This window comes from Chrysemys picta, chromosome 19 (assembly GCF_011386835.1).
Source record: "Chrysemys picta bellii isolate R12L10 chromosome 19, ASM1138683v2, whole genome shotgun sequence".
Taxonomy (NCBI): Eukaryota; Metazoa; Chordata; order Testudines; family Emydidae; genus Chrysemys; species Chrysemys picta.
The window spans coordinates 18,553,657-18,581,388 of NC_088809.1; the positions used below are offsets into that span (position 1 = coordinate 18,553,657).

Here is a 27,732-nt window from a genome sequence, read left to right on the forward strand (position 1 = left end):
CAAAAACATGCATCCGAAGAAGTGGGCTGTAGTCCACGAAAGCTTATGCTCTAATAAATTTGTTAGTCTCTAAGGTGCCACAAGTACTCCTGTTATGCTTTTTCTGTAATTTATAGGCCAAACATTTCCAAAATGGCACACTATCTGATTATTTTTAAAGCACAAGATTTCAGTGCCAGCAAAGCACTATCATTAATATTATTCAATAATGTTAAATAGAGCATTTTGTATCTTCAAAGCATTGTCTCAGTTATTGTGCAGACATTAACTCCTGGGTCCTCCCAACACCCGTCTGATGTAGCTAAATCTGTTTTCTCCATTATCCCCATCTTACACATGAGCCACCTGAGATACAGGGAGCTTAAATTCCCATGTCTACAGAGTAAGTCAGTGGCAGAGCCAGGGTTAGAATTTAGGAGTTTCTGACTTCCAGTTCCAAGCTTGGTCCTGACCAAACTCCTGTTTGAGTATGTTGCCTTTATTGATATGGTATAATGTTATTTCTTTCACATTAGGAGCAGGCCATAGAGGTGCTGACGCGATCTAGCTTGGAGGTGGAACTGGCTGCAAAAGAACGTGAAATTGCCCAGCTCGTAGAAGATGTCCAGAGACTCCAAGGCAGCCTCACCAAACTTCGTGAGAACTCCACCAGCCAGATATCACAGCTGGAGCAGCAGCTGACTGCCAAGAACAGCACACTTAAAGTAAGGATCAGTTGTGCATTCAGCATGGTTGGCTCATTCCTTATTCAGAGTAGGACTCTTAGGTAAACATGTAGTAGTTCACTAGTGCAGATTCATTGCAGTTGTGAGTGGCACAGTGTGTTCTTCGAGTGATTGCACATGTACATTCAACTCTAGGTGTGTCCATGCTCGAGCACAGTCACTGGGATTTTTTCCGTCAGTGGTACCTGTCGGGACAGCTTGAGTGCCCTCTGCTGCCACACGTTGATGGCACTGGTATAAAGCACCCACCCAACCCCACACCCCCTCAGTTCCTTCTTACCACCTGTGACAGTCGCTGGAACTGCTATGCTTGCTTATAGAAGCTCTCTGTGGTCTTTTTCTTCTTTCTGTATATAGTTAGTTGTCAGTTTTTAGTCACTTTTAGCTAATTTTAGTGAAGTTCTGTAACTTAGTGTTTTAGCGGAGTTTTATCTGTTCCCCAGTTCCAAGGCGTTGGTCACAGGGCTTTAAGCCGTGTGCCTCCTGCAACAAGGCTATGCTCCTGAGCGACCTGCGCTCAAGCTGCCTGAAGTACTTAGAAGAAGCACATGTGGGGGACCATTGCCAGATACGTAGGGATTTTAAGCCTCGGAGAAGAAGGACTGGGATGCCAGACTAAAATTTTTGCTCATGGAGGTAGCACTGAGCATCTCAGCCAGGCCAGTTGGACTCTGCACCAAATGCCTCAGTGTCGGTAAGGAGTACTCCTTCTACCATACCAATCACCATCCCCAGTGCCAAGGAAAAGGCACAAGACACAGACGGTCAAGACTGGGAGATCCCCGGCACCAAAGACAGCCAGGCATGGGAATCAGATTAGAGTGCAGTCTAAACCAAAGCACTCCCCTGCCTCAGTACCACAGAAGTTGACATCATTGACTCTGGTACCTATGTAGGCACCATCAAATCCGGTACCAGAAGAGCTGTCTACATCTGCAGCACAGCATGACCACACCACAGGCATTTGCTGCTGTCAGAGACCTTCTTTTGCTGTCGATACTGGTATCACTGGCATTACAAGAGTTGGCATTATCGGTGCCTCTGGACAGGAGGGAACCCACTGGATCCTGTCACTGTTCAGTACCATGCCCTTTGCTACCATCAAAAGGGAAGCTGGCTATGCTGGCCTCAGTGCAGGCATCTCCAGCATGGCACTGGTCTTGTTGAAGAGGGTGGCCTTAAGTCTGGGCATACAGGTGAAGGTAGTGAAAGAGTCCTTCCATAGCCTGGTTGACATTTTAGCTGCTGCGGACCCCTCAAAAGTAGCCCTGCCTGTCAATAAGGCCATTATGGACCCTGTTGAGACCTTGTGGCAGATCTCCATGTCCCTTGCCTCCATGGCAAAAAGGGCTGAACACAAAGACTTTGTTCCTGCCCCAGGTTATGAGTTCCTGTGCACCCATTGCTTCCCTTCCAGGGATCCCTGGTGTTAGCTGCTGCCAATGAGAGAGAAAGGCAGGGTCATCAGGGTGCAGCCCCAAAATCAAAAATAAATAAAATAGGATATCTCCATTAATTTATTTTATCTCCTAGAACTGGAAACTCCTTGAAAGGTCATCGAGTCCAGCCCCCTGCCTTCACTAGCAGGACCAAGTACTGATTTTGCCCCAGATCCCTAAGTGGCCCCCTCAAGGATTGAACTCACAACCCTGGGTTTAGCAGGCCAATACTCAAAACACTGAGCTATCCCTGCCCCCTCAAAGAAGTTAGATGTGTTCAGTCAGAAAGGTAATTCTACTGGGGAGTTACAACTCAGAATTTCAAACCAGCAGGCACTGCTGGGCAGGTATTATTTTAATATGTGGGACTCCATGCAGAAATTCAAGGACTTGCTCCCACAAGAGGCAAGACAAGGGTTCTCTTCGCTGGTGGATGAGAGAAAATCAGTGGCGATAGCCTCATTGCAAGTTGCTTTGGATGCAGCTGACTCAGCAGCCAGATCTGTGGCTTCGGCAGTTGCCATGTGCAGGAGTTCATGGCTACAGTTCTCGGGATTACCACAGGAGGTCCAGCAAACCCTTCAGGATCTACCTTTTGAAGGAATGTCACTCTTTTCAGAGCAGACTGATGTGAAGCTTCATAGTCTAAAAGACTCCAAGACGATCCTTAAGTCTCTGGGATTGTACACATCAGCTCCATCAAGGAAGCACTACAGACCTCAACAGCCCATCTGGTTCTCTGCCCCAGCTGCCAGTCAGGATCCACAGAGAAGAAGGGGTTTTAGGTGTAGGCCACCACAGTCTTCTACCTCGATGTCAATGCCTGCCCCACTCAGACATCCAGGGGGTTCTAAGCAGGCATTTTGATGGGACACTCAAGGACTCTGTACTAGTTCCCATGATACCAGACCCGGTTTCTCCTTTATTTGAAAGCCACCTTCCTTACTTTTTCAATCTGTGGTCCTGTATCACCATGGACCATTGAGTGTTGAGCACTGTGGAAGTGGGATACACGTTCCAGTTTATTTCTACCCCTACTTGCCACCCTCCCTCCCTGGCCCTCTTCAGGACCCCTCTCACAAAGAACTTCTGGTCCAGGAGGTTCAACCTCTCCTTCATGTGGGAGCTGTGGAAGAGGTTCCACAGAATTTAAGGGGAAAAGGGTTCTACTCCCGTTATTTCCTAATCCCAAAAGCCAAGGGAGGTTTGAGACCCATTTTAGATCTGCAGCAGCTCAGCAACTATCTCTAGAAAATAAAGTTCCACATGGTTACCCTGATATCCATTATTCCCTCTCTGGATCCTGGGGATTGGTATGCCGCCCTTGATTTAAGAAACGGGTATTTTCATATATCAATTTCATATATCAATATACCAAGGACACAGATGTTTCCTCAGTTTTATAGTGAACCACTCACACTACCAAGTCACGGTCCTCCCATTTGGACTGTCTGCGAATTCATGGGTGTTCACAAAAGGCATGGCTGTAGTGACAGCTTTCCATAGGAGGTTAAGGGTAGTCCTGCACCCCTACCTAGATGACTGGCTAGTCAAGGGCCAATCCAGGGCTCAGGTAGTATCCAACTCACCCTAGGCCTTCTGAGAAATGCAGAAAAGTCTGCCCTCACACCAGTGCGGTTAGAGTTCATTGGGCTGGTGTTCAGCTCTATTCAGGCGAGGGCCTATTTCCCAGAGGGGTGTTTTAATGCAGTTGGATCCCTGATAACGCACCTTAAAGGTAATCTAATCACAACAGCCCGAAATTGTATGAGACGTTTAGGTCACATGGCCTCATGCACATATGTGGTACAACACGCAAGGCTGTGCCTCAGACCCCTCCAGATGTGGCTGGTCTCACCAAACCACCACCATCTAGGCACTGTACTCATGGTATCTCAATGGGTCCTCATCTCTCTCCATTGGTTGGACCTGCTCACGGTTTGTGCAGGTGTTCCCTTTATACACCCTTAACCGTCAATGTCCTTGGTCTCAGACATGCCAGCAGGAGGCTGGGGAGCTCACCTGGGGCCCTTCAAAACTCAGGGCTTCTGGTCTTTGGTGGAACTTTCTCTTCGCATCAATGTCAGGGTACTCAGAGCGGGTTTGACTGGCCTGTCAGGCCTTTGTGCCTCACATTATGGGCAGAAACTTGCCTGTTGAAGTAAAACATGGCTGTAGTAGTGTCCATGAGAATAGCCAAGGAGGAGCTTGCTTTTCCCTCCTTTGTCAAGAAGCAGTGCAGCTATGGGAGTTTTGCATAGCCCACTCAATCAATCTCAAGTCCTCTTACCATGTGCGAACACTAAAGGAGTTGGCAGATTGCCTCAGCAGGTCTTTCTCCAATCACCACAAGTGGTCCCTTTGCCCAAATGTGGCAAGAGACATTTTCCAGCAATGGGGGATTTCCCGGATAGACCTGTTTGTGAACAGGTACAACAGGAAGTCTCACCAATTCTGCTCCCTATGGGGACACAGTCCGGGTTCTATCACGGATGCCTTTCTGCTACCTTGGACGGAACATCTTTCCTTTGTTTTCCCCTTTTCCACTCATGCAGAGTGATGCAAAAGATCAAGCAGGACTGGGACAGTGTTATTCTGATAGCCCGAGCATGGGCTCACCCACTGTAGTTCTCCCACTCTTCTAGATTTCTCAGTGGCAACTCCAATCCCGCTTCCATTGCACCTGGACCTGATTTCCCAGGACCACAGTTGGATGCTCCACCGGAACCTGAGCTCCCTTCATCTAATAGCCTGGAAGCTCCATGGCTAAATCCCAGAGAGCAACCTTGCTTGGAGCAAGTTCGTCAGGTCCTGCTAGGTAGTAGAAAGCCTCATCCCAGTTTCCTCCCAAAAGTGGTTCACAATTTCATAGCAATCAAGCATTCTACTTACCTGCCTTTACCCAAAGCCACATGCAAATAGGAATGAACAGTGTCTTCACTTGTTGGATGTTAGACGAGCCCTATCATTCTACATAAAAAGAACTAAACCATTCCAAATGTCCACACAACTGTTCGTAGCTGTGGCTGACAGGATGAAAAGGTCTCCCAGTCTCTTCACAGACAGTTTTGTCCTGGATTACTTCACGTATTCACACTTGTTACGATCAGGCAGGTGTTTCGTTGCCAGCTATCCTGACTGCACGTTCCACAGGGTCACAAGCATTCTTAGCACAGATCCCTATTCAGGACATTTGTAAAGCAGGGACCTGGTCATTGCTGCACACGTTCTCCTCCTCCTATTATGCCATCACTCAGCATTCTAGAGATTATGCCAATTTTGACCGAGTTGTTCTGCATTCTGTGTCCATGAACTCTGATCCCTCCACCTATTCAACTGCATGTGAGTCACCTAGAGTGGAATGCACATGTACAGTCACTTTCGTAACTATTGTTCAAGATGTGTTGCCCATGTCTATTCCCTGACCCACCTCCTGCCCCTCTGCATCGGAGTTTTTCCAGAAAGAAGGAACTGAGGGGGCACGGGATTGGGTTGGCACTTTACATTGGCACGATCAGCACGTGGAAGCAGAGGGTGCTTGAGCCACTCTGGCAGATACCACTGAAAGAGAAATTCCCAGCGACTTTGCTCGGGGCACGCATGCACCTAGAGTGGAATGGACTTGTGCAACACATCTGGAAGAACAACAGTTACAGAAAGTTAATGACCATTTTTTCCTTGTGTTGAATTAGTCATTTCTTCAGAATGTCGTTCAATTGCAGTTTTGCTGACATTTAGTGGGGTTTGTTTTAATTAATGACTTTTTGTTGTTGAACTCACTCTACCTGTTTCCAGTTATATTTTCAGTTCAGATTTTATATATATCATTATTTTTAGTTCAGTTCCTTGCTGAATAATATTTTTTCATAGAAGAGTAAAATTACTGTAATTAGGATAATTTTAAAACCGAACTACCATGTATATGTCTGAAAAATAACCAAACCAAAACTCACACAGCAAATCCTTTCAGGACTTTAAACTCTCTAAGCCAAGCCTTCATTCAGTATTACCATTTTGTCAGGGACATCTGTCATTCAGCAGTCAACCTGTAAATGTACCCAACCAGGTTTTTTCTCCCATTGGAAAAAGGACTTGCCTTGTTTGGATGCACAGACACAAGAAAGCATAAGGCTTGAAAGGAAGGCTCTTAACCTTATTAGAACGTATTTTTAATTTTTGGCTCTGTTTTCCCCAAGATAGTACCTAATTTGTAGCTAGTATCCCAGTCCTGGCCTTTTGCATATCAGTCAGTAGCACTCTCCTGAAAACCACAAGGACGGTATATCTAACTGTTTCTTGAATGACCCCATTCTCTTTTGTTTCCACTGTCTGTCTTTGTGCACCATTCCACACATTTCTGATCTGTCAGTAAGCATGAGAAATGTTTTCCTGACATCTGTTGTGAATCAGTTTCCTCTAACTTCTGTCTCTTTCATTGTTCTACCAGCTATAAGCTGTAAATAGTAAATGAAGTTGATTTAGCTATTTCATTAAAGATTTCTAGTTTTAGCATTCCGGAAAGTCAGAGGCTGATAGTGCCAACTTAAGCCAGCCATGGTTTAGGCAGTTACTGTGTAAGTTTCTCTAGCTCTATTATATCAGGGGAGGGCAAACTACGGCCCATGGGCTGGATCCAGCTCAATCCAGCCTGCAAGATTGCCAGCCCCATGGCGCAGCGGGGCTAAGACAGGGTCCCTGCCTGCCCTGGCCCTTCACTCCCAGAAGCGGCTGGCACCATGTTCCTGTGGCCCCTGGGGTGGGGAGGGGAGGACAGCAGGCTCTGTGCGCTGCTCTCGTCTGCAAACACCGCCCCCCGCACTCCCATTGGCCAAGAACAAGGAACCGCGGCCAATGGGAGCTTCGGGGGTGGTACCCACGGCGAGGGCAGCACGCGGTGGAGCCGTGTGCCCCGCACCACCCCTAGGAGCCACTGCTGGACATGCTGGCCATTTCCAGGAGCGGTGCGGGGCCAGGGTAGGCAGGGAGCCTGCCTTAGCCCCGCTGTATGCCACCGCCACCCCGGAGCCACTCGAGGTAAGCGGCACCAGGCCAGAGCCCATACCCCAAGCCCATCCCGCACTCCTTCCTGCACCCCAACCCCTTGCTCTGAGCCCCCTCCCGCACCCCAGCCCCCTGCTCCAGCCCTACATTCATGGCCCTGCATACAATTTCCCCACCCAGATGTGGCCCTTGGGCCAAAAAGTTTGCCCACCCCTGTGCTATATCAGAGTGCCTCAGCTCTCAGTTGCAAACCTTGACACAGTGTTCTAAATCTGACATTCTTCAGAGGGTACAGGCTCTATTGTGTTGTAGTTTAGTTTATGTTGAAAAATGTATTTTAGGGATGGAATTGAAATTCTTCAACTCAATACACTTTCTGTATGTTCTAAGACATACTTGCAAAATTGTCATGAAAATTCTGTAGAGGAAATAAAAATCTTCTAGGTCTCCCTTGTTGCTGGTAGCAGTCTCTGCCAATCTGTCATTGTTTTTGCATCACTTCTGTGGAGAGACGATGGAACTGGGCTGTATTTGAGGGATACATTTTCTCTGGCTTTACTGCTGTTGTGAATATTTGTATAAAGCTTTTTAGACAAAATAGCTTGAACCCCTGTGTTCAACTTACCTCCTTAGAACTAGATCATCAATAAGAGTTTTGCCATTAACTTTAATGGGACTAAGATTGGTCCTTTATCTGAGCTGGTGACAGAGGAACTCTGACTTTCATTTCAGAAATCTTCATATATATTCTCATAGGTTTGTCCAGCTAAAGCTAATATTTTGGTTCTCAGTGATGATTTTTGATACCTTGATTCTATCTAATTTATCATGTGTGCAATTTTGTCCCTATTTGTGACATTATTATTCTGTAATTTACCTGTCTTTTCTTTGGTGCTGGTAAAGCTGAGATCTGAACTCTGTTCTACACAGAACTGTGTCAAAATAGTGTTTTGTAGACCTTAAATTTTGATTATAAAGCAATTGCTTTTAAAATAGCTAAGATTTTAATGGTTGCCGTCACAAAAAATGAATCCGTTTTACAGATGAAAGCAATGTTCTTTATCCATATCTTGGGGGAATTCTTTAATACTGTGTGGTTTAATGAAACAATTCAGCAATACTTTCAATGTCTTTCAAAATCATTGCTTCCTTATCTTCATCTGATGTAATCATTAGAATCTATCCACTAGTATCAAGACTTTTCTAACGGTAACTATCTTAACCCCTTGTCAGTTGGAGTCAGAACTTCCCCACTATCCAGCAAAAATGTAGTAGCCCTGGTTAGCCAAGAGATCCTGTCTCCCTTGCACCAAATGACCTAGGTTAATTGACTATTTGTGTGTGTGCTCTTTGATTTTAAGTGATAATGCAATCTAAAAGATTGTTAGTTATTATTTAACTATTAACCCCTCTATCATACCCTAGGCAAGTCTAACAAAAGAGAGCTGTTTTAATTATTTATTTAATAATAGTGTAATTATTACTTGAAAAATATTTTCGGAAAAGGTACAGTCTAGTGGGCACTCTGACACTTGGCAGTTGTATGTTCTTTTGTATAATAAATGCAAGTTGATTTCTTGATCAGATGACGCTTCCTAAGCTGCTTTGTAGAAATATTTTTCACACCCACCTTCTGACTGGAGTATTTTTAGACTTTGGGGGATGTTAGAACACACTTTATTTTGCCTGAATTAACCAGGTTGATATTTAGAGCAAGAGATTAGTTCCTTCAGATTGTTTCACAGTTTGAACCTTTTATTATTCTTTGCTCTGTGCATTTTACAGGGTTGTTTGAGACAATTACCACACTAATACGTTTTACAATAATGATTGGCTGGGGAGATGCCAAATACCTAAATGGTCTGATTACATACAGATTGTACTGTCAGATGTGTTTATTTGTATTGTTTACTAAAAGTATAAAGTGCAAAATTTCCTTGGCAGCAATCTCTATATTAATTATGAGGTTCCCCTCAGGAACAATGGGTATATGCCAGTGGTGGCCTCCCCTCTACCCCCCGCCCCCACTCTCCACCTACCGGGGGGGGGGGGGGAGGGGGGGAGCTTGGGACCTCTGCCTTGCAGTGGGGTAGGAACTTCTGTCCAGCAGGGAGGAGGGTCTCAGGGTTTTAGCCCTGCGAGGCGCACATGCCAGGGCTTGGGGCTTCAGCAGGATTGGGGCTGAAACCCCGGTCCGCGGTTCCTGTAAGAACTCGAACTTCTGAAGATTGTCATATGCGGCTCGGAGGGCCAGCAAGTTTGGCCGCTCCTGGTATTTGCTTTATTGTAGTGTTCAAAGTATTTTAGTTGTTTTAATGTTACTATCTTCCTGTGTTGCCATCCTGTTATAAGATTGATCTGTATGTTTGAGGCTCCAAGGGAGACATCTTCACATCGAAAACAAAAGCTGTAGATAATGTTTTGTTGCTTTGGGCAGTGATAACAATCACATATCTATTCTTAAAACTTCCTGAAATATAGCTGTATGAAACTGCACATAACATTAAGGCTGGCTTACAAGTGGAAGTCATGTTAGTTATCCTGTATTTGATAAGTATCCCTATAAAAGGCCTTTCTACTTAGCATATCCCTGCAGTCGTAACTAATGCAATAACCAGATTGGTATTAGTGTTACTATTTTTAATTCACTGCATTACATGGCTTTCTGTTGCAACACTTAAAGTCAGAGTAACTTGGCAGTTGTTTACATTTCGATTGTCACTGTATGTCACATAATAACACAAAGTTTGTGGATCTGAGAGCTAGTGTTAGAAGAAGGATGGATTATAATGCACCCCAGGTTTTAAATCACATGAAAGTATTAGATAGTGGGTGTTGGCTGTAGAAGGATCAACAAAGTTGTTAGAAATGGCTGGCAAAGAGATGTGGTCAAAGTGGGATGTTCTGATTCAGCAGCCCTTTCAGTAGACACACTAGCAGGCTCTTTTAGAACACTTAGGCCTGGTGTACACTGGGAGGGGGGAGGGAGAGTGTCGATGTAAGATACGCAACTTCAGCTACGGGAATACCGTAGCTGAAGTCGACATATCTTATTCCGACTTACCTCCCGTCCTCACGGCGCGGGATTGACGGCCGCGGCTCCTTTGTCGACTCCAATACTGCCGCTCACTCCGGGGGAGATCCGGAGTCGACGGGGAGCACGTTCGGGGAGCGATATATCGCGTCTTAACGAGACGCGATGTATCGATCCCTGATAAATCGATCACTACCCGCCGATACGGCAGGTAATCTGGACGTACCCCTAGAAAGGTTGAAAGCTGAATCCCTTCTCTAGCCTCGGGGGCTGGCTGGCTCGTTTACATCTCCCTGCTTCAGTGCTAGTGACCAGGTCTGGTTTGTAAATGTTGAGCCAGATTCTCTGGTGCATTAAGGACACTTTCCACAGTGTCAAGCTGTAACTTGAACAGTTGGTTACCCCTATGAGTTGCTGTATCTGGCTTTACAGAAAGCTCAAGGAACTGAAGTGTCACTGGCATGATCTTGGACATCAGGATTACACAAATGTGCAACACTTTTGTAAAGAGGTGGCATTACATACAGAGCTTGTTTAAAATGTGCAGGATATCCTTCGAGGTTTTCCTGAGAGCAGCATGGGGTACGTTAGAGGGGTTAAAAACTCACCCATAGTTATTGCTATTCAAGAACAAAATCCAGTATCCTTCTAGTCCTACTAGTTCAAGTATCCATCCTTTGATTAATGGCTATTGTTGGCAGCTTCAGAGGAAAGCTCCAAAATGTGCCATACTACGCCACATATAGAAGTTTTGTGTTAATCCCAATAGCCCTTACTATTTTTCACATAACTAGAACAACTATAGAGGTTATTCATTTTCCTGTCTAACTTCGTAAAAAGCTACTCACTTCATTAATATCCTTAGAGCTGTGAGTTCCACAAGTTAAAATCCGCTCTGCTTTCCTGGAATTCACTGTGGTGATGATTTGTTAGAACATGTTGCTTGATGAGTAGCTGGCATAATAGCATCTCCTGCTACTTGGCTCTGGGTGTTTTTAATTGGATGGGATAATTTCTTTTTCATTAACACTTCGGTTGAATCCATTGTAGCAAAGTTAATCAAACTGTCCTAATTTTACAATGTGGAAACTAGAAGTAAAAAGAGGAAATGGGCAGAATTATTTCAGGTACACAGAAATAGGTATGTAATACATTATAAGAGAGAACATTTGAAGCAAATAGAAAGAAATACAGTGAGGATGTGAGGATTGAAGAGTCTGATATCAAAAAGCAGGAAGATAGGTTTAAAAAGGGGCAGCATGATGAGCCAGATGGCCATTTCCTGTTCCTACATTTTTCTGTTTTTCAGAAAATTTCCAAATCTTGCAAACAGAGATTACAGTAATTGACATGCCAGGAAGGGCTGAAATGACAACCAGAAATGCCTGGTAGGAGCTATGGGGAAAGTGTGGATTAAAAGAAAAAAGGGGTAAATTCCAGCCATGTTGCAGTTTCAGAAGAAAAAGTTCTGCAACTGGACGCAAATGCAAATATTTTACTAGATTGTCTGAATTATCCTTGTATCCTTTCAGGTCTTGAAGACTTTTGTTTAGTTTCTTTAATAGTAGGCATGAGAACCAGCAATGATGATGAGTTCATTACTGGGTTGGCAGTTCTTTCCTTCAGTCAGTCTTTCTACCTGATGTGTTTGCCATATTCTAAAAAGTGACAAGGTAGATTTTTGTCTAATGAGACCCAGCGCTGCTATCTTTACCCTCTGAAGAAGTCTCATTGAAGTCATCAGGGCTATCCAGGTACTCAGGTGATTAGCTATCTAATCTGTTGAAAGAACAGGAGTATTTGTGGCACCTTTTTTCTTTTCTTCAGTGAAAGTAGTTTGACCTTTAGCCCTGGTCTACACTACGAGTTTAGGTCGAATTTAGCAGTGTTAAATCAATTTAACCCTGCACCCATCCACATGACAAAGCCATTTTTGTCAACCTAAAGGACTCTTAAAATTGATTTCTGTACTCCTCCCTGATGAGGGGATTAGCGCTGAAATCAACATCGCCGGGTCGAATTTGGGGTAGCGTGGACTAATTTGACGGTATTGGCCTCCAGAAGCTATCCCAGAGTGCTCCATTGTGACCGCTCTGGACAGCACTTTGAACTCAGATGCACTATCCAGGTACACAGGAAAAGCCCCGGAAACTTTTGAATTTCATTTCCTGTTTGGCCAGCGTGGCGAACTCAGCAGCACAGGTGACCATGCAGTCCCCCCAGAATGTTTCTACGCTCCACTTATCTCCATCCCTGAGGTTATCACAGATTAGAAGGCGAAAAAAATGCACTCGCGATGACATATTTTCCGAGCTCATGCAGTCCTCCTGCACTGATAGGGCACAGCGTAATAATGCATGGAGGCATTCAGTAGCAGAGGCCAGGAAAGAATTGCTGTGTTTGCTTAATGGCAAAAGTGTCATGCCTCGCTATCGATCCTGCCCGAGCCAGGTCGCTGTGTCACATGCACTCCACGCTTTGTCAGCCTTGGGTGGGGGCATGACCACTTTGTGAGCAGGAAGGCCATAGATATAGCCCCATAGCGTAGTGGTTATCATGTTCACCTAACACGTGAAACGTCCCCGGTTCAAAACTGGGCGGAAACAGGTCACTGTTCCTTTTTCTGACTCCCCTCCTGCATTTTTAGTCTTAGAACAGACTGCGCTGTGAAATTTTACTTTGAATTATATCAATTATGAGTTAAATAATATGGAAGCTCTCTCTAAGTAATAGTCCCGGGTTCCTTACCCTTTCAGCTGCTCTGATAAATTAACATTTTTGTTAGGGGCAGGGGAAAATTATCATGAAGCCTTTTATAGGGACTAAATGCTATCTAGGACTCTGAAATAATCTTAACATGGCCCATAGAGTGCAATCCTTCATTCTGGATTTATCATTCCACAAGTTGAACTGCTCCTTACTGCTGTCCAGGCTTCATGAGCCATGGGAGCAAGGGGCAGGCTGGGGTAGGTGCAACCGCGCGGTGCTGCCGGCTGGGAGAGCAGCCTGAGGCAGAAGCCTCCAGCTCACATGATATTCCAGGCAGGACTGAATCTCTATGAGACGAAACTTTAAAGAAGAGAATGACCTGGAGTCACTCCCATTCGGTGCTCTAAGAGGAGGATAGCCAGGTCTGTCCAGGCACCCCTGATCAACTTCACTGAGGTCTGCCAGCTGAGCGGGACTGAGCAGGACCCTGGCTGGCAGGAGCTGGCGGACAGAGCCCCAGACCGGCAGCGGACTGAGCCACTCAGCCTGCTGCCAGTCTGGGACTCCGTCCTCCAGCCCCACTTAGCCCACTGCCTGCCTGGGGTTCCAATCATCCAGGCAAGCAGCGGGCTGAGCAGGTCCGGCGGACGGGACCCCAGAAAAAAGGTGCGAAACGATTGTCTGCCGTTGCTTTCACGGAAGAGGGGAGGGAGGGAGGCCTGACGACATGTACCCAAAGCCACCCGCGACAAAGTTTTTGCCCCATCAGGCATTGGGAGCTTAACCCAGAATTCCAATGGGCAGCGGAGACTGCAGGGACTGTGGGATAGCTACCCACAGTGCACCGCTCTGTAAGTCGATGCTAGCCGCAGTAGTGAGGACGCACTCCACCGACTTAATGCGCTTAGTGTGAACATATGCAGTAGACTATAAAATCGAATTCTAAAAAATCGACTTCTATAAAATCAACTTAATTTTGTAGTGTAGACATACCCTTAGTGAGCTTTTGGATTCTGTGCAGATGTTACCATCACAAATTTTCAGTGCATAAAAAGTTGGCACCTGGTTATCTCCTGCCACCTATACTTTATTGCTGTACATATATTGGCTTTGCTTGTGTCATGCTTCAAAAATGCACTGCTACTGTCAAAGTTGCAAGGGGAGGAGTGTATTTATTTTTACTTCAGATACCGATTATCATTTTGGATCAGTTAGCGGAACAAAAATTAAGCCAGTCAAATAAAGCAGAATCAACCCCAACTTGTCTGTGGAAGTTGTAAGCCCAGGAAATTCTCTTGTTATTCTCTTGCGTAGCTAGGCTATGTCTGTACTAAGCAAGGAAACGATTTAGATTGTAAGCTTTTTGGGGCAGGGGCTGTCTTTTTAGTTCTTTATTTGTACAGTGTCTACCAGTAATGTGGCATCTGCAAACATCATAGTTGGCAACAATCATAACACTACAGTTTAGGATTCCTGGAGCATTTATCCTACAGTGCTGAGCATTGATGTTGAGCACAGGGGCTTTGGGTAATGTCCACATGTGTGACATTGCATTATGGGTTATGTAAGGAGGGTCAGTGTTTGTGGCCTCTTCTCCGCACTGAAGACAAACCATTAAGATTGCAGCAGATTAGCCAGACCCAAGCAAAAAATCTGCTCAGCAAGTCTCAGTGGTGCAGTCTTATTGGTTCCTCTTCAGTGTATAATCATATTAGTTATTGCAATAAGTAATGCTTGTAAAACCACTTGCTACAAGCTGTTTGGTTTGGACACAAGGCATTGAACAAGTGTTGCAAGCCAAAGGCATTCTGGTCAATAGCTTCTTGAACCCTTTTCTTATTGTAGACAAGACTCTGCAATAGCAGTACAGCATATTCCAAAATACAACTCTTATTTTTATACTTTAATAGCTTTGTGAAAATGTTAACGTTTGTATAATGCAATACATTTACAAACAAATTGTCACATTGTCAATTGTACAATGCTTGGTGCTTTGTAAACAAGGAAAAGAGCATCAACAATAATTTGGTTTAATTTAATTATTTATAGTTTGTTTTCAGTTGTATGTAAATTAGGTATCAGTAGTAACTCCTGACTCATGCACTCTTTTCTGTATCAAAGAAATAATTTAAAGACTATTTTGAAAGTTTACCCCCCCATCCAAATAATTAAATTTCTTTTTTCTTTTTTTTAAGCAACTGGAAGAAAAACTGAAAACACAGGCTGACTATGAAGAGGTTAAGAAAGAATTAAAGTAAGTGTTAAATGCTTACATAATTTCTTGACAAACCGTAGATTAAAAATGCTTGTTAAATAAAGCCACAAATCCGTGTTCTTGGAACAGTAAAGAATAACTCAAAACCACAAAAAGCACAGAAGTAGAGTTTTGGCTCAAATTGCATCCAGAGCCCAGTACAATTGTTCATCTTCAAAAGATCGCTCATGTCGATTCCAAGTAGGTGTGTGTGCGCCACGTGCACAATCACTGGAAGGTTTCCCCCCAGCAGTACCCATTGGGTCGGCTGTGGAGCCCCTGGAGTCACACCTTCATGGCGCTGCCTCTTCAGTTCTTTCTAGCCGCCAGTGTTGGTCATAGGAGCAGCTCCTCTCTTGCTAACAGCAAGCGATCCCCTAGTGGACTTTTTTCTCCTTGTTACCTGTAAATAGTTTAAAAAAATGTAGTGTTAGTTCAAGTAGTTAGGTTAGATTTAGATAAGTTTCAGTTGGGGGTTCCCCCTCCCAACCACGTTTCCCATCTCGAGGACTGGGGCATGCCTCGGTCTCAGGATTTCAAACCATGCAGGTCCTGTCTGAAGCCTATGCCAAAGGGAGATCCACATGACTCCTGTCTGAATGCTTGGGGGAAGCCCATCAAACGGAAAAGTGTAAGATCTGCAGAGGCTTCTGCCCAAGGACCAAAAAAGAGAGGGACTTTAGGCTGAAACTGTTCGTCATGGAGTCGGCCCTTCATCCAAAGCCAGGACGGGTGGCGTCTGACCCCAGGCCCAGCACTTTGGTGCGGAGCTCACTGGCCTCTGTAAGAGAGGCCGCAGCTCCAAGAAAAGACTCCGGCTCCAGGGACCCTCGGCACCACCATTCTCCGGCGCCGAAGACCTCCTCTGATGCGAGTGCCCGGCACCGCTCCCATTCACTGGTGCCGCACTAGAGAAAGAAGACAGACAGAGGTCGCTCTCCCACTAAGGTGGTAGAGCAAGGAGGCACCAGCAGGATGCGTCTTGCGCCAGGACACCCTGCTTTTGCTCCAACTCCTCCGGCACCATTGACTCTAGCCTCACAGGGACGTCTATCAAGTCCATGGGAGTGTTGGGAGGAGGACCTAGACCATCCCTCTACACTGGACATCTTTGCGGCGGCTAGGGACTTCATAGCTATGACAGTGCAGGCACCAGCACCGGTGCCGCAAAGAGGCACCATGCCTTCTAGGGGCAAGCCGATGATGAAGAAGCACTGCTCGCCCTCACCACGACACCGCTCCCTGGCAACATCTCGCTCTGCATCGCCTTGGTCATCAAGGTCGGAGTCCTTGTCAGATCGGAGGAAGAGTCGTAAGCCTCTAGGTGAAGCCGGCACAGCTCTAGATAAGAGGAAGGGCAGCCACTACCCATGATGTCCTGGCCTCCGCAATGGCAGGTGCCGGCTCAATGGCCCTTCTGGGCCCCATGGGCCTACCACCAACCCCCCCCCAAGGGACTGGGTCTGGATCCTTGTCAGTGGCTTCGGAGGCATGGGTCCCATCATCATCAACATCTGTAGCCTGGAAACCTGCGCGAGGGCAGGAGATAGGCATGCATGCGGGCACTGACTAGAGCTGGTACCAAGATGGGCTCAGGCCTAGAAACCATCACCATTTCCAGCACCGCACAGGGCGTTTTGCTGCAAGAGGATCCGTGAACAAGAGGGCCAGGAAGACCCGGTGCACCTTCCACATCCTCCCTGGATGAAGCGGTGTCGAGTACTTCCACCACTGGCTGTCATGGACAACAGCGCACACCAAGAGTTGCTCAGGAGGGTGGCTCAAAATTTGAGCCCTCCAAAGGGTATGAGTACCTGTTTACTCATCCTCAGTCGGGCACTCCGGTGCTGGAGGCTGCCAACCAAAAGGAAAGGCAGGGACAACTCTTAAGTCAAAGGAGGCGAAGAAGCTGGATCTCTTCGGTAGGAAGGTGTATTCTATCGGGGGGCTCCAGCTTTGCTTTGCCAACCAGCAGGCAGTCCTTAGCCGCCATAGCTTTAATTCCTGGAACATACTGTCCAAGTTTCAGGAACTGCTGCTGGCAGACTCCTGTTTGGAGTTTGCTGCTCTCCTGGAGGAAGGCAAGGTCCTCACGAGGACGTCCTTACAGGCCTCCCTAGATTCGCTGGACTCAGCAACCCTTACTGTGGCAACTGCGGTAGCCATGAGAAGGAGCTCATGGCTTCAAGTGTCAGGACTCCTGCATTAAGTCCAACAGAGTATTCAGGACTTGCCTTTTGACTGTTTAAGGCTCTTCTCGGAGCAAACAGACTCTAGGCTCCACACCTGAAAGACTCCCGGGCAACTCCGAAGTCCTTGAGGCTTCATATGCCAGCCCCCCAAAGGAAGCAATTCAAGCTGCAACCTTCTACTCAGCTCCTCCTAGGCAGGACTATAGCAGGAAGTGGGGCAGGAGTAATAGATGGAGATCCTCTCAGTTCTCCTCTAACCAGGGCCAAGGCTCAGCAAAGCAGCCTTCAGCCTCCAAGCCAAACTTTTGAAGGTGCGCCCGGGGGCAACGCACCAGTTCAGATCCCAGATCCTTCCCCTCCCTTTGTGAATTGTCTATCCCATTTCTACCATGCCTGGACACACATCACCTCAGACCAATGAGTCTTGAGCATGGTAGAATTGGGATATTCTGTTCCCTCCCGCCTTACCACTCACCTTTCCCGTCCCTCTTCCGGGACCCTTCTCATGAGCAACTTCTAATGCAGGAGGTGCAAACACTCCTATAACTCGAGGCGGTAGAGGAGGACCCTCTGGAGTTGCATAAGTCACTAAAACCAGCATTTTCAAAAGTGACCACTAATTTTGGGAGCCTCTGACTCTGAGTCCCCAACTTTAGACACCTATAGCCTGATTTTTGATTTCCAGACTCTGGTTCTGTTAACTTGGCACCCAGAATCAGTGTACACATCTTAAAATATTGGCCTTAACCTTTCTGTGACTTAGATTCCCCTTCTATAAAATGATAGTGCTTATTCTGAACTACCTCACAGCTCTTCTGAAGATTAAATATTTCTAATATGCTTTATACATAAAAAGTGCTCTCTAAGTTATGTTTGGCTCTTTCATATATCTTTTGAACAGTATGTCTTCCCCATGCTGTAGAATGGAAGGTTATTAAAATGAAGAATTGCCTTTTAGGCTGTAGTGCATTGGTCAGAAAAATAATGTGTGCATATTTTTTATATGCAAGCTGGTGTGTTTTATATACAGTATTATAACTGTTATGGTGATATCCTCTGTTTTGTAGCTTTGTTATAACTTCCTCATTCCCTTCAAGCTTCACACATAAATTTATATGGTTTCTGACAGCTTAAAATGTTATATCCTTATTAACCTTTAAATTTATGCTCTAAACTGGCCTGGTGGGATTGTATATAGAATGAATTAGATGACGCTTGAGAAAATTTTCTTATCCAATAACTAGTTGGAATAATTTTTCTGTATTCATTATCAGATTATATTACTGCAAGGAAAGTTGTTAAAGTTATCACTTATGGTGTTCCTGGAGAGTAGGAAATGATAATGTTAATGCTCATTAGTGGAACTGTTATGAAAGGAAGAAATAGAAAATAACTCATTTTTCACCCTTTACAGTATACTGAAGTCCATGGAATTTGCACCCTCTGAGGGCTCTGGTGCACAGGTACTGAATCTATTTTTGTTTTCTTAATCCTTTCTCCAGTTCAGTTAGTGAATATTATTTTTGTGTTATCTAGGGCAAGCACGAACAATTTCCTGTTGATCTGTAAACTACAGGCTCTTAAGCGTCCATAAAATATTGTGGTACACAAGTTGATCATTGGCTTCTCAAGCCTCTTCTATAAAAGCTGAATTGAAAATTTTTTGCCTGTTAATTACATTTCCTTCAAGTGGTCAAGGACAAAGAATGACATTAGAGGTGGTGTTTGAATGAATAACCTGAATATTATAAAATTGAGTCTTTTTAAGATGCTGCATTGACACACAATTAAACTGAAACTTGGACATTTATTAAACTAATAATAGGCTGAAAACCTTTGTTCAGCAGTTTTTAAATATTGAAAAACCTTGAATATACCATTCACAAAAGAAAACAAGCAACCCTTTGAGCACTGAGAAAGGAGTAGAAACTTCTAATATTTAGTACATTAATCTCCCTTAAGATCAAAGGTTATGAATTGGATTCCTGCTTCTGAAATCCAAACTGAATATCAATATACCAGGTGTAAAAAGGATTACTTTTTAATGTGCTTTTTGATGATCAAGGGTTAGCTATTTAGTGGAAGGTAAATGGCCAATTTCTGTGACTGATTTAATTTATGATCATACGGTCTGTTTGCACTGAAACACACAGCATTTCAAGGAAGTCTATAATGCCAATGTAGTGGAGTGGTCCAGGAAGAAGAAATATAATCTTAACTAATACTTCAGTCAAATTAAAACAGCTTTTTAGTTGTTCATTGGAAACTATACCAGCACAATTTAAAAACAAATAAAAAAGTAGGTAGGATTAACAAAATGATTAACAGAACACTTAAAAAAAAAAAAGTAACACCGAGTTGATTAGTGATTTACATTGAAAATTAAGCAGCATAGCTGTTGAGTAGCGTGTTTAGGAATCTGAACGTTCACATAAATATATGCATGATGAATTCTACAGCCTCAGTCATCACAAAGGCAAGTGCTTTCTTCCTTCTTCTGAATTCTTTCACAATAGCTGAATGACCTCCTTAAATTGTTTAATACCTTCATGGCTAACCTGGAAGCAAACCTCATGTTTTGACTGTCTTTAGGATGCATCCAAACCACTGGAGGTGTTGCTGCTGGAGAAAAATCGCTCGTTGCAGTCTGAGAACGCCACACTGCGTATCACTAATAGTGACCTGAGCGGTAGGTTGATGTGATTTTCTGCTGTGATACTTCGTTTACTATCTGGGGGGGGGAAAGGAGAGTGAATGTGAGATGAGAGCCCAAGCTAGTGTGTGACAGAAAGATTAATGGACAACAAGGACCTTGAATAATGTTTGATTTTGCTATTGTATAGGCTGGATAATAGAATAAGACTTGAAGACCTGAGAGCTGCTCTGAAGGTTAGAAAAGAGAGGCATGCAGGATGTACCAAATGGTAGCATTCAAGGCTGGTTTCAGTTTCGGTAACAAATTCAGCAGTGGCGCAAAAAGCTCTGTCCCCTCCCCCCCAACACACACACAAATGTGAAGCCAAGTGTTTGCATGTAGAATACAATAATCTTCCTATCTAATATACTTAGATATTTTCATGAGCAGATCAGTTTAAAAAACAAATACTGAAATAGCTGTGTCTTTATTAGCTTTCCTGATGTGGGTATTTTACATTTTCTGTGCAAATTTTTTAAATGGTGGCATCATGGAATTTCCAGATACTTGAATGCTTATGGCTTTTGCTGCTGGTAAAGAGTTAAAAGTTGTCATTGGCATTGGGGTTTCCTATGTTCTGAAATGTATATGACTTTAACTGAGCAATCTTGTTGCATCCATTTAAACGTGATTTCTTTAATTAAATTGATTTGTTCCAAAATGTAAATGCTTGCTGCATTATGTTCAGCCAAATCCATTGAGTAATGTCTTGAATAAGAGACACTAAAGAAACTTGCTGTTTGTAATTGACTTTATTTTAATTGTATAACTGCACTTCATGTAATTGTTTTAGTTTTAGAGTTTGTAAGGGGGATTCTCCAGGCTGCAACATACAAGAAAGGTGCAAACATGAAATGCATGTTGTTTGTTTTGGGGGCCTTGTTTGGCATATTAAAATTTAAATTAATAAAAAAACAAACCACCAACTCATTGGCCCTTGTAAAAACTGCACTTTTTCCCTTTTGTGGGGCAAACTTTGCATTTTATCTTGGTTTTTCCCTTTTTAATCCCCCATAATGCATTATGTTTGACCTTCCTTGTAGGGTCAGCCAGGAGAAAAGGGAAAGACCAGCCTGAGAGTCAGCGTCCTGCAACCTGGCCGGCCTCCCCTTCTTCTCAGTTGCTCCGCAACACAGGGGAGCAGGCTTCCAATACTAATGGTACACACCAGTTCTCACCAACGGGTTTAAGTCAAGACTTTTTCAGCTCATCCTTGGCAAGCCCCAGCTTACCCCTGGCCTCCACAGGAAAATTTGCACTAAACTCTCTCCTCCAGCGACAGCTAATGCAGTCCTTCTACTCCAAGGCAATGCAGGAAGCAGGAAGCACAAGCATGATTTTTTCAACAGGTCCTTACAGCACAAACTCCATATCTTCCCAAAGTCCTTTACAACAAAGTCCGGATGTTAATGGCATGGCCCCATCTCCCAGCCAGTCAGAAAGCGCTGGGAGCATCTCTGAAGGCGAGGAGATAGACACAGCAGAAATTGCACGTCAGGTGAAAGAGCAATTGATCAAGCACAATATTGGACAGCGGATATTTGGACATTATGTCTTGGGACTGTCACAAGGGTCTGTGAGTGAGATACTAGCCCGGCCAAAGCCATGGAATAAACTGACTGTGAGAGGCAAGGAGCCATTTCACAAGATGAAGCAGTTCCTCTCAGATGAGCAGAACATCCTGGCACTACGCAGCATCCAGGGTAGACAAAGAGGTAAGTTCTGTTTACTAACTGATTTAAACTTTGGTCTCGTGGGCTATGAATATGCAAACCAGTGAAAATTTTTCTCCTGCTAGGCCATTTATGCAACAGAATTGTTTTTCACCTTACTCTTTTACAGAGCTACGGTGCAGGAACGTATGCTCTACAAAACATAACTTTTCTAAATCTAATTTTCTGACTACATTGTTTTCCAGCAGTTATACAGTATAGTGTGTTTGACATTGAGAAGCAGAGATTTTCCTTATACTCTGGACTGGATTGATTTTTTTGTTGGAAAGAATGAAGAGCTGGTGTATTAAAGCCTGTCTTAATTGAGAATAGCCCTATATTGGAATGAAACATTGAGTGAAAAGTAGTTCTCAAGAACGTCAGCCACCACATGTACCTCCAAAATTATAACAGGGATTGTTTGCAGAGAACGGGTGTTTATTGTGCCCCTAATAACTCTGAAGGCAATTTTTCCTGTGTGTCTTGAAAAAATTATATGGGTGATGCACAAGATCATTAGTTTAACAAAAAAAATTATTAACCCACATTTTAAAGCGGCTTTGCTTACTTCTTAAGATTTTCTATATAAATAACATTCACTTTCACTTCCGTGTGATTAATTTTACATAAACACTGAAGCTTGCATTTAAGAAAATGAAAAGAAAGCTGTTAAAAACCTAGAAATAGTTGAAAGAACAGGCAGCATTTCCATAAATGTTGTTTAAATGAAAATGAACGTCATTACTTTTATAATTTGTTCTTCCTTTTGATGATTATAGTTGGGAGGTTTATCTACCCATCTTTAGACATTTCTTTAGATCTATCTAACCTCTTTTCTGTATATAGATGTAATTTTTATTAACAAATCAGTCAGCCTCACTTCTTCCAAAGTAGCCTGCTCCTCTAATGCTCAGACAAAGACTCAAAGGGTTTAAGAGAAGCTTGAACTCTTGTATTTAGTGACAGGCAGCTATCTTTTCATGTCACACAGCCCATGATGTCAGCACAATCATCCCGATTGTTTTATTCTTACCAAACTTGTTTTTCAACAGAGAATCCAGGCCAGAACCTGAACAGACTATTTCAGGAAGTACCGAAACGAAGAAATGGGTCTGAAGGTACGTCACAGGCAGGTGTTTTTCTTTGCAGTTAATATCTAGAAAATGGAGTGTGCTCTAGCTGTGTGTTTCCTTAAAACTGTGCAGTTTGATTCTGGCCTGGAATCTGATGGAAAAACAGTAAGTATAAAACAAACCATGGGTTAGAACAACACTTTACTTTTTCTAATTCCACCATTACCATACTAACTTGACATGTTTTGGATACTTCCTCCATACACCATCCAAATATGTATGTGTATAAAAAGAGATAAGTGATAGAAATGGCATTACAAATAATGAAAACCTTTGAGATACTGTTTGGCTGTCTTCCTTGTGGCTTCCAAGCAAGAAAGTTACCCAATACTAAGTAATTCCTTCACAAATAGGTAAAAAGTATTCCATCTATACTACGGATGTCCTTCTCCTAGGATTTTGAGTACACGTTGACAAATACACTACAAGTTGCTGTTAAAATGGTGTAGAACTTATCTTAGCATAATATATGAAAAAGCCTGGACAAATGTATCATTGAAGATCAGATCAGTAAACTACTAATTGAGGAAGTAGGAGTTGCTATTTAAGTATAAACTTTTTTGCCTTGTTTCAGACCAATGACAGAATTTTTCTTTTAGCAAGATGGCAAAACAAAAAATAAATGAAAACCCACCCTAAAAGAGTTGCTTTGTTTCTGATAGAAAATTATATGGCCCCTATTAGTGATCTATGTAGATCATTTATAGAGCATTACTACATGATGAAAAATGCACTAAGCTGAAGTAATCTTCAAAATCATTAGGAATTTTCTATCTTTCTTTCTTTGCTTTAAAAACAAGAACTAAGCTTCATATTGTTGGGGAATATCTTAAGGGTTATCGACACTTAAAAATGTATTTCTCCTATTGTTTTAACATCGTGGAGAGGTAAAATAAACTAGAATACATATTGCTTTCTTATATCCAATGTTCTCTATCTTAGATTCCAGTCTGGAATAAAATGTACAGTGTATTCAGATACCATACAGGGTCAAACCAGCTAATGTGATATTTTATAAGTGGTTCTTGCCATCACATTTTTAGCTGCCCCAAAGAAGGGAATAGACTAAAGATTTTTTTTTAATTCCTGCTGGATAGTACAATTTGTGTAGTACTTGACACTAAGTACATGACCTACTGATTCTTCTACTGTTTATATATTAAAGTTATCCTGTAGCTGCTGCTGAATGGTAATATACCATGTATTTTCAAGCAGAGAAAATTTCTTTAAAAGAATGGAGTTTCCAGTACTGGTGAAGGTCAATAAATCTTAAAATCCTCCTAATGAGTGCTTACAAACACCTCTGCAAACTGTTCTCAGAATGAATTGCAGGTGTTACACTCAGTGTTTGTTAAAAAGATTGCTTAACGTCATTAGTTTCCTTCTTCTCTTCAGGTAACATCACCACAAGAATCCGAACCACAGAGACTGGCTCTGAGGAAGCCATCAAATCCATTCTAGAACAAGCCAAAAGGGAGCTGCAAGTACAGAAAACAGGTACAGTCTCGCTTTGTTTCTTGTTCCTTTTACTTCAGAATTTAATTAAAACAATTATCATGAGCTTTCTGGTCGGTTAATTATGTTCTTAAAATCTTGAACATATTTTTGCAGAGCTGTTTCTTTGGAGTGAGGAGGGGTTCATGTATATAACATATATTGAGTTTTACTTTATATCCTTAGTGCTAGATGGAACCTTTAGATAAAGTCAGAATTCCTCTCCTGCTCCTGCCTTGCTCCTGGGGGAAAGTAAATTGTGACACCCTTTACATTGCATCGCATACTTCCTCCGTTGCACTGATCCACGTGTTCTGGCCAGCATGCTGGAATGGCAGAGCCATTTCTACCAGTTTACTCGTAGGAGGGGGAATACTGGCCTCACAGCTCCTGTCCTTCTTTTCCTCAAATCTGACCAAACATCAAAAGACCCACCATGGTTGGTGATTTAATCTGTCCTACTCCCCTGCTAGCCCAGTCATGAGCTAGCCCTTAATTAGTATGTTCTCACCGCACTATATTTTTCATGAATTGGGATTATAACATAATCAGTCCCGAATCTGACTTTTACAGGGCTTTATTTCATGGTGTAAATTGTTCCTTGGAGCTTATTTGCTTTCCATTTTCTGATTTTAAAAATGCACTTCAAAATGGTCATGCCCGTTCAAACAGTGTTTCCTTTTCCAATGCGCCTGTCCAGGTTATCTTCCCACTGTGTAATTTTCCATGCATTTGAGAGCTATCAAAACTTTTTAACTAATTCTCCAATCCTGCGTATCCATTTATGGAGCTGGCACTGCACTAGAAAGTGCTTTGCATTAAATTTCATTTTTAGAAATAAATGTTGGTTTATTACTTTGGATATTCAGCTTCCAAATTAAAACAAATCACATGGCAAAAAAATATCTGCAAGAGTAATGGAAAGATGGTTTTAGTAAACAAAATAAAGATATGAGATGTCTAAATGTGGAATAGATACAGTAATTTAAAACAGATTAATTACTATATTCTTTTGCAACACACTTTACATGAGGATCTCAAAGTGCTTTGCAGACACTAATTAATTAAGCCTAAAACTTCCTATGAGAGAAATAGTTAGATAAAGCAGAAGAGGCATCCCCGTTGACTTTTTTCCCTTGTCCTTATTTCTGATTTACTTTGTGGGCATGAAGGAGAAGGGACAGAGGGTGGGAGAATGAAAACATGCGTAGATGACACACAATATTATTATAGGATAATCTGCATAATTATATTAATCCTATTTATTTTCATTTGTGGCCACTTCTTGAAGTGCACAGCTCCCTTAGTCACATCAGATGCATCACATTGCCCAACCTCCATAATGGGATTTTTAAGCCTTGGAATTCTTCTTCAACTGAGGTTTGGAGACTGCTGTAAATCCAAATGCAGGACCACCTTACCAAATCTCTTGACCCTGGAGAAGTGTACGTTGGGACTCTCCTCTGGAATTGCAACCTCTGCTGCTTCATACGTTGGCTTAGGAAGGCCATATCAGCACTAATTCACCACTAAAACCCTTCAGTTGGACTCTTTGTCTCTTCTTTGATGCCCATGGGCTCCATACAGGGTAGAGATCAAGAGTTATTCCTAGAGCTTCTGCTTGGCAATGCAGACCACTGTGGCTGGACATCAAACTTATTTTTGAAAACTGTTGAATAATTGTGTTCTTTTTAGCGACATTTCATTCAGTGGTTTGGAAAAAAAGAGAGAGAGAGCTGAATAGTCAGGGAAAAAAAGAATTAAGTTCTTTGTAAAAGTCCTTGAGTTTTTAAATTTCCAATTCTGTTTTGGGCAGTAGAAGGATTAACCCTATCAGATTATTTTTGTTGTAACAGGACACTAGCAGTGCAGCCAGATTTTGTTTGTGCATGATTCATTTGGGGGAGACAGAGAACCAAATGCTTAAGTAAATGTAGCTGGGACCATGAAATGTTAATGTCACTTTTGGGGAAGTATACATTTGCGGGGGCGGGGAGAGGAGAGGACCAGTTTTTCAAAGCTATATATTTGCAAATGTTTGCAAATCAGTTATACATATGGAGTTTGGGTGACTGGGTGTGCATGTGTGGCTGCAAATATTTTCCAGGGCCTAACTTTGAAAACGGTCGTCTTTGATTAGAGAAAATCAGATTTTATATATATATATGTAGAAATGTACTGCAGACCGTCTGTTCCCTCACAGGTTTGTTAGGAAACATTTACAGTGGCACTGAATGTGTATATTATATAAAAAGTGTTATAGTTCATCTTTGGTTTGTTTTCACAGCTGAGCCGGCTCAGCCACCTTCTGCATCTAGCAGTGGCAATTCTGATGAGGCCATTCGATCCATTCTGCAACAAGCCCGACGTGAAATGGAAGCACAGCAGGCTGCCCTTGAACCTGCCTTAAAAACAACACCTTTGTCTCAAGCAGACATTTCCATCTTGTCCCCAAAACTAATATCTACACCTGCAATGTCTTCAGTTTCCAGTTATTCTCCATTGGCCTTGTCGCTGAAGAAACATTCAACTGTCATGGATTCTAATATATCTGCATTGCAGAATCTCTCTGGGCTAAAAAAGGAGCACCAGGAAACACCAGTTTTAGAGCTTCATGGAATAACTGATTCTGCACAGGGTGTGATGAGGCATGTTAAAAATGAATTGGGACGTGGTGGTGTTTGGAAGGACCATTGGTGGAACACTGTTCAGCATGACAGAAGAAATACCACTCTTTCTGAAGATGCAAAGGTCGAGGAAGCCAGCAGTGGAAAAGAAAAGGTCAGCAACCAGACAAGGTCAGATCGTAGCCAACTCCAAGGACCATCCTCTTCAGAATACTGGAAGGAGTGGCCAAATGCTGAATCTCCATATTCCCAGAGCTCTGAATTGAGCATGACTGGGGCAAGCCGCAGTGAGACACCACAAAATAGCCCCCTTCCTTCCTCTCCTATTGTACCTATATCAAAGCCATCCAAACCCTCAGTTCCTCCATTGACACCTGAGCAGTATGAGATTTACATGTACCAGGAAGTGGATACAATAGAGCTAACTCGTCAGGTCAAAGAAAAGCTAGCAAAGAATGGCATCTGCCAAAGGATCTTTGGGGAAAAGGTAAAGAACTGATTTTTCATTACACTAACACTTTCAACATGTAGCGCTATATTCTTATGTATAGGGATGTGAATCTGCCACATAAAGGCTCAACATTTCTTTTTCATTCAGTAGTTACAAAATATATTTACAAGTGAAAGGTATGAGTCATGTCTTATTAAATTTCACAGATTTTTTGCTTCTAACTTCTATACAAAAAGCTTCTTCAATAGCTTACAGTAAGAACACGA

At 43.1% G+C, this 27,732-nt stretch overlaps 1 protein-coding gene across 19 annotated transcripts in view; it reads left to right on the top strand.

Moving 5' to 3' along the window:
* CUX1 (cut like homeobox 1) overlaps nucleotides 1-27,732 on the top strand; it is a 390,333-nt gene that overhangs the window by 255,420 nt on the left and 107,181 nt on the right. For 9 of the 19 annotated variants that reach the window (XM_008166175.4, XM_008166178.4, XM_008166176.4 and 6 more), the window contains 8 exons: nucleotides 516-704; nucleotides 15,104-15,162; nucleotides 18,769-18,817; nucleotides 19,947-20,043; nucleotides 21,093-21,764; nucleotides 22,814-22,879; nucleotides 24,290-24,391; nucleotides 26,676-27,502. In XM_008166175.4, coding sequence (XP_008164397.2) covers nucleotides 516-704; nucleotides 15,104-15,162; nucleotides 18,769-18,817; nucleotides 19,947-20,043; nucleotides 21,093-21,764; nucleotides 22,814-22,879; nucleotides 24,290-24,391; nucleotides 26,676-27,502 — 2,061 coding nt within the window. The remainder of the gene's footprint in view (nucleotides 1-515; nucleotides 705-15,103; nucleotides 15,163-18,768; nucleotides 18,818-19,946; nucleotides 20,044-21,092; nucleotides 21,765-22,813; nucleotides 22,880-24,289; nucleotides 24,392-26,675; nucleotides 27,503-27,732) is intronic. The other 10 variants (XM_042857745.2, XM_008166186.4, XM_065572953.1 and 7 more) reach the window with 2 other exon arrangements.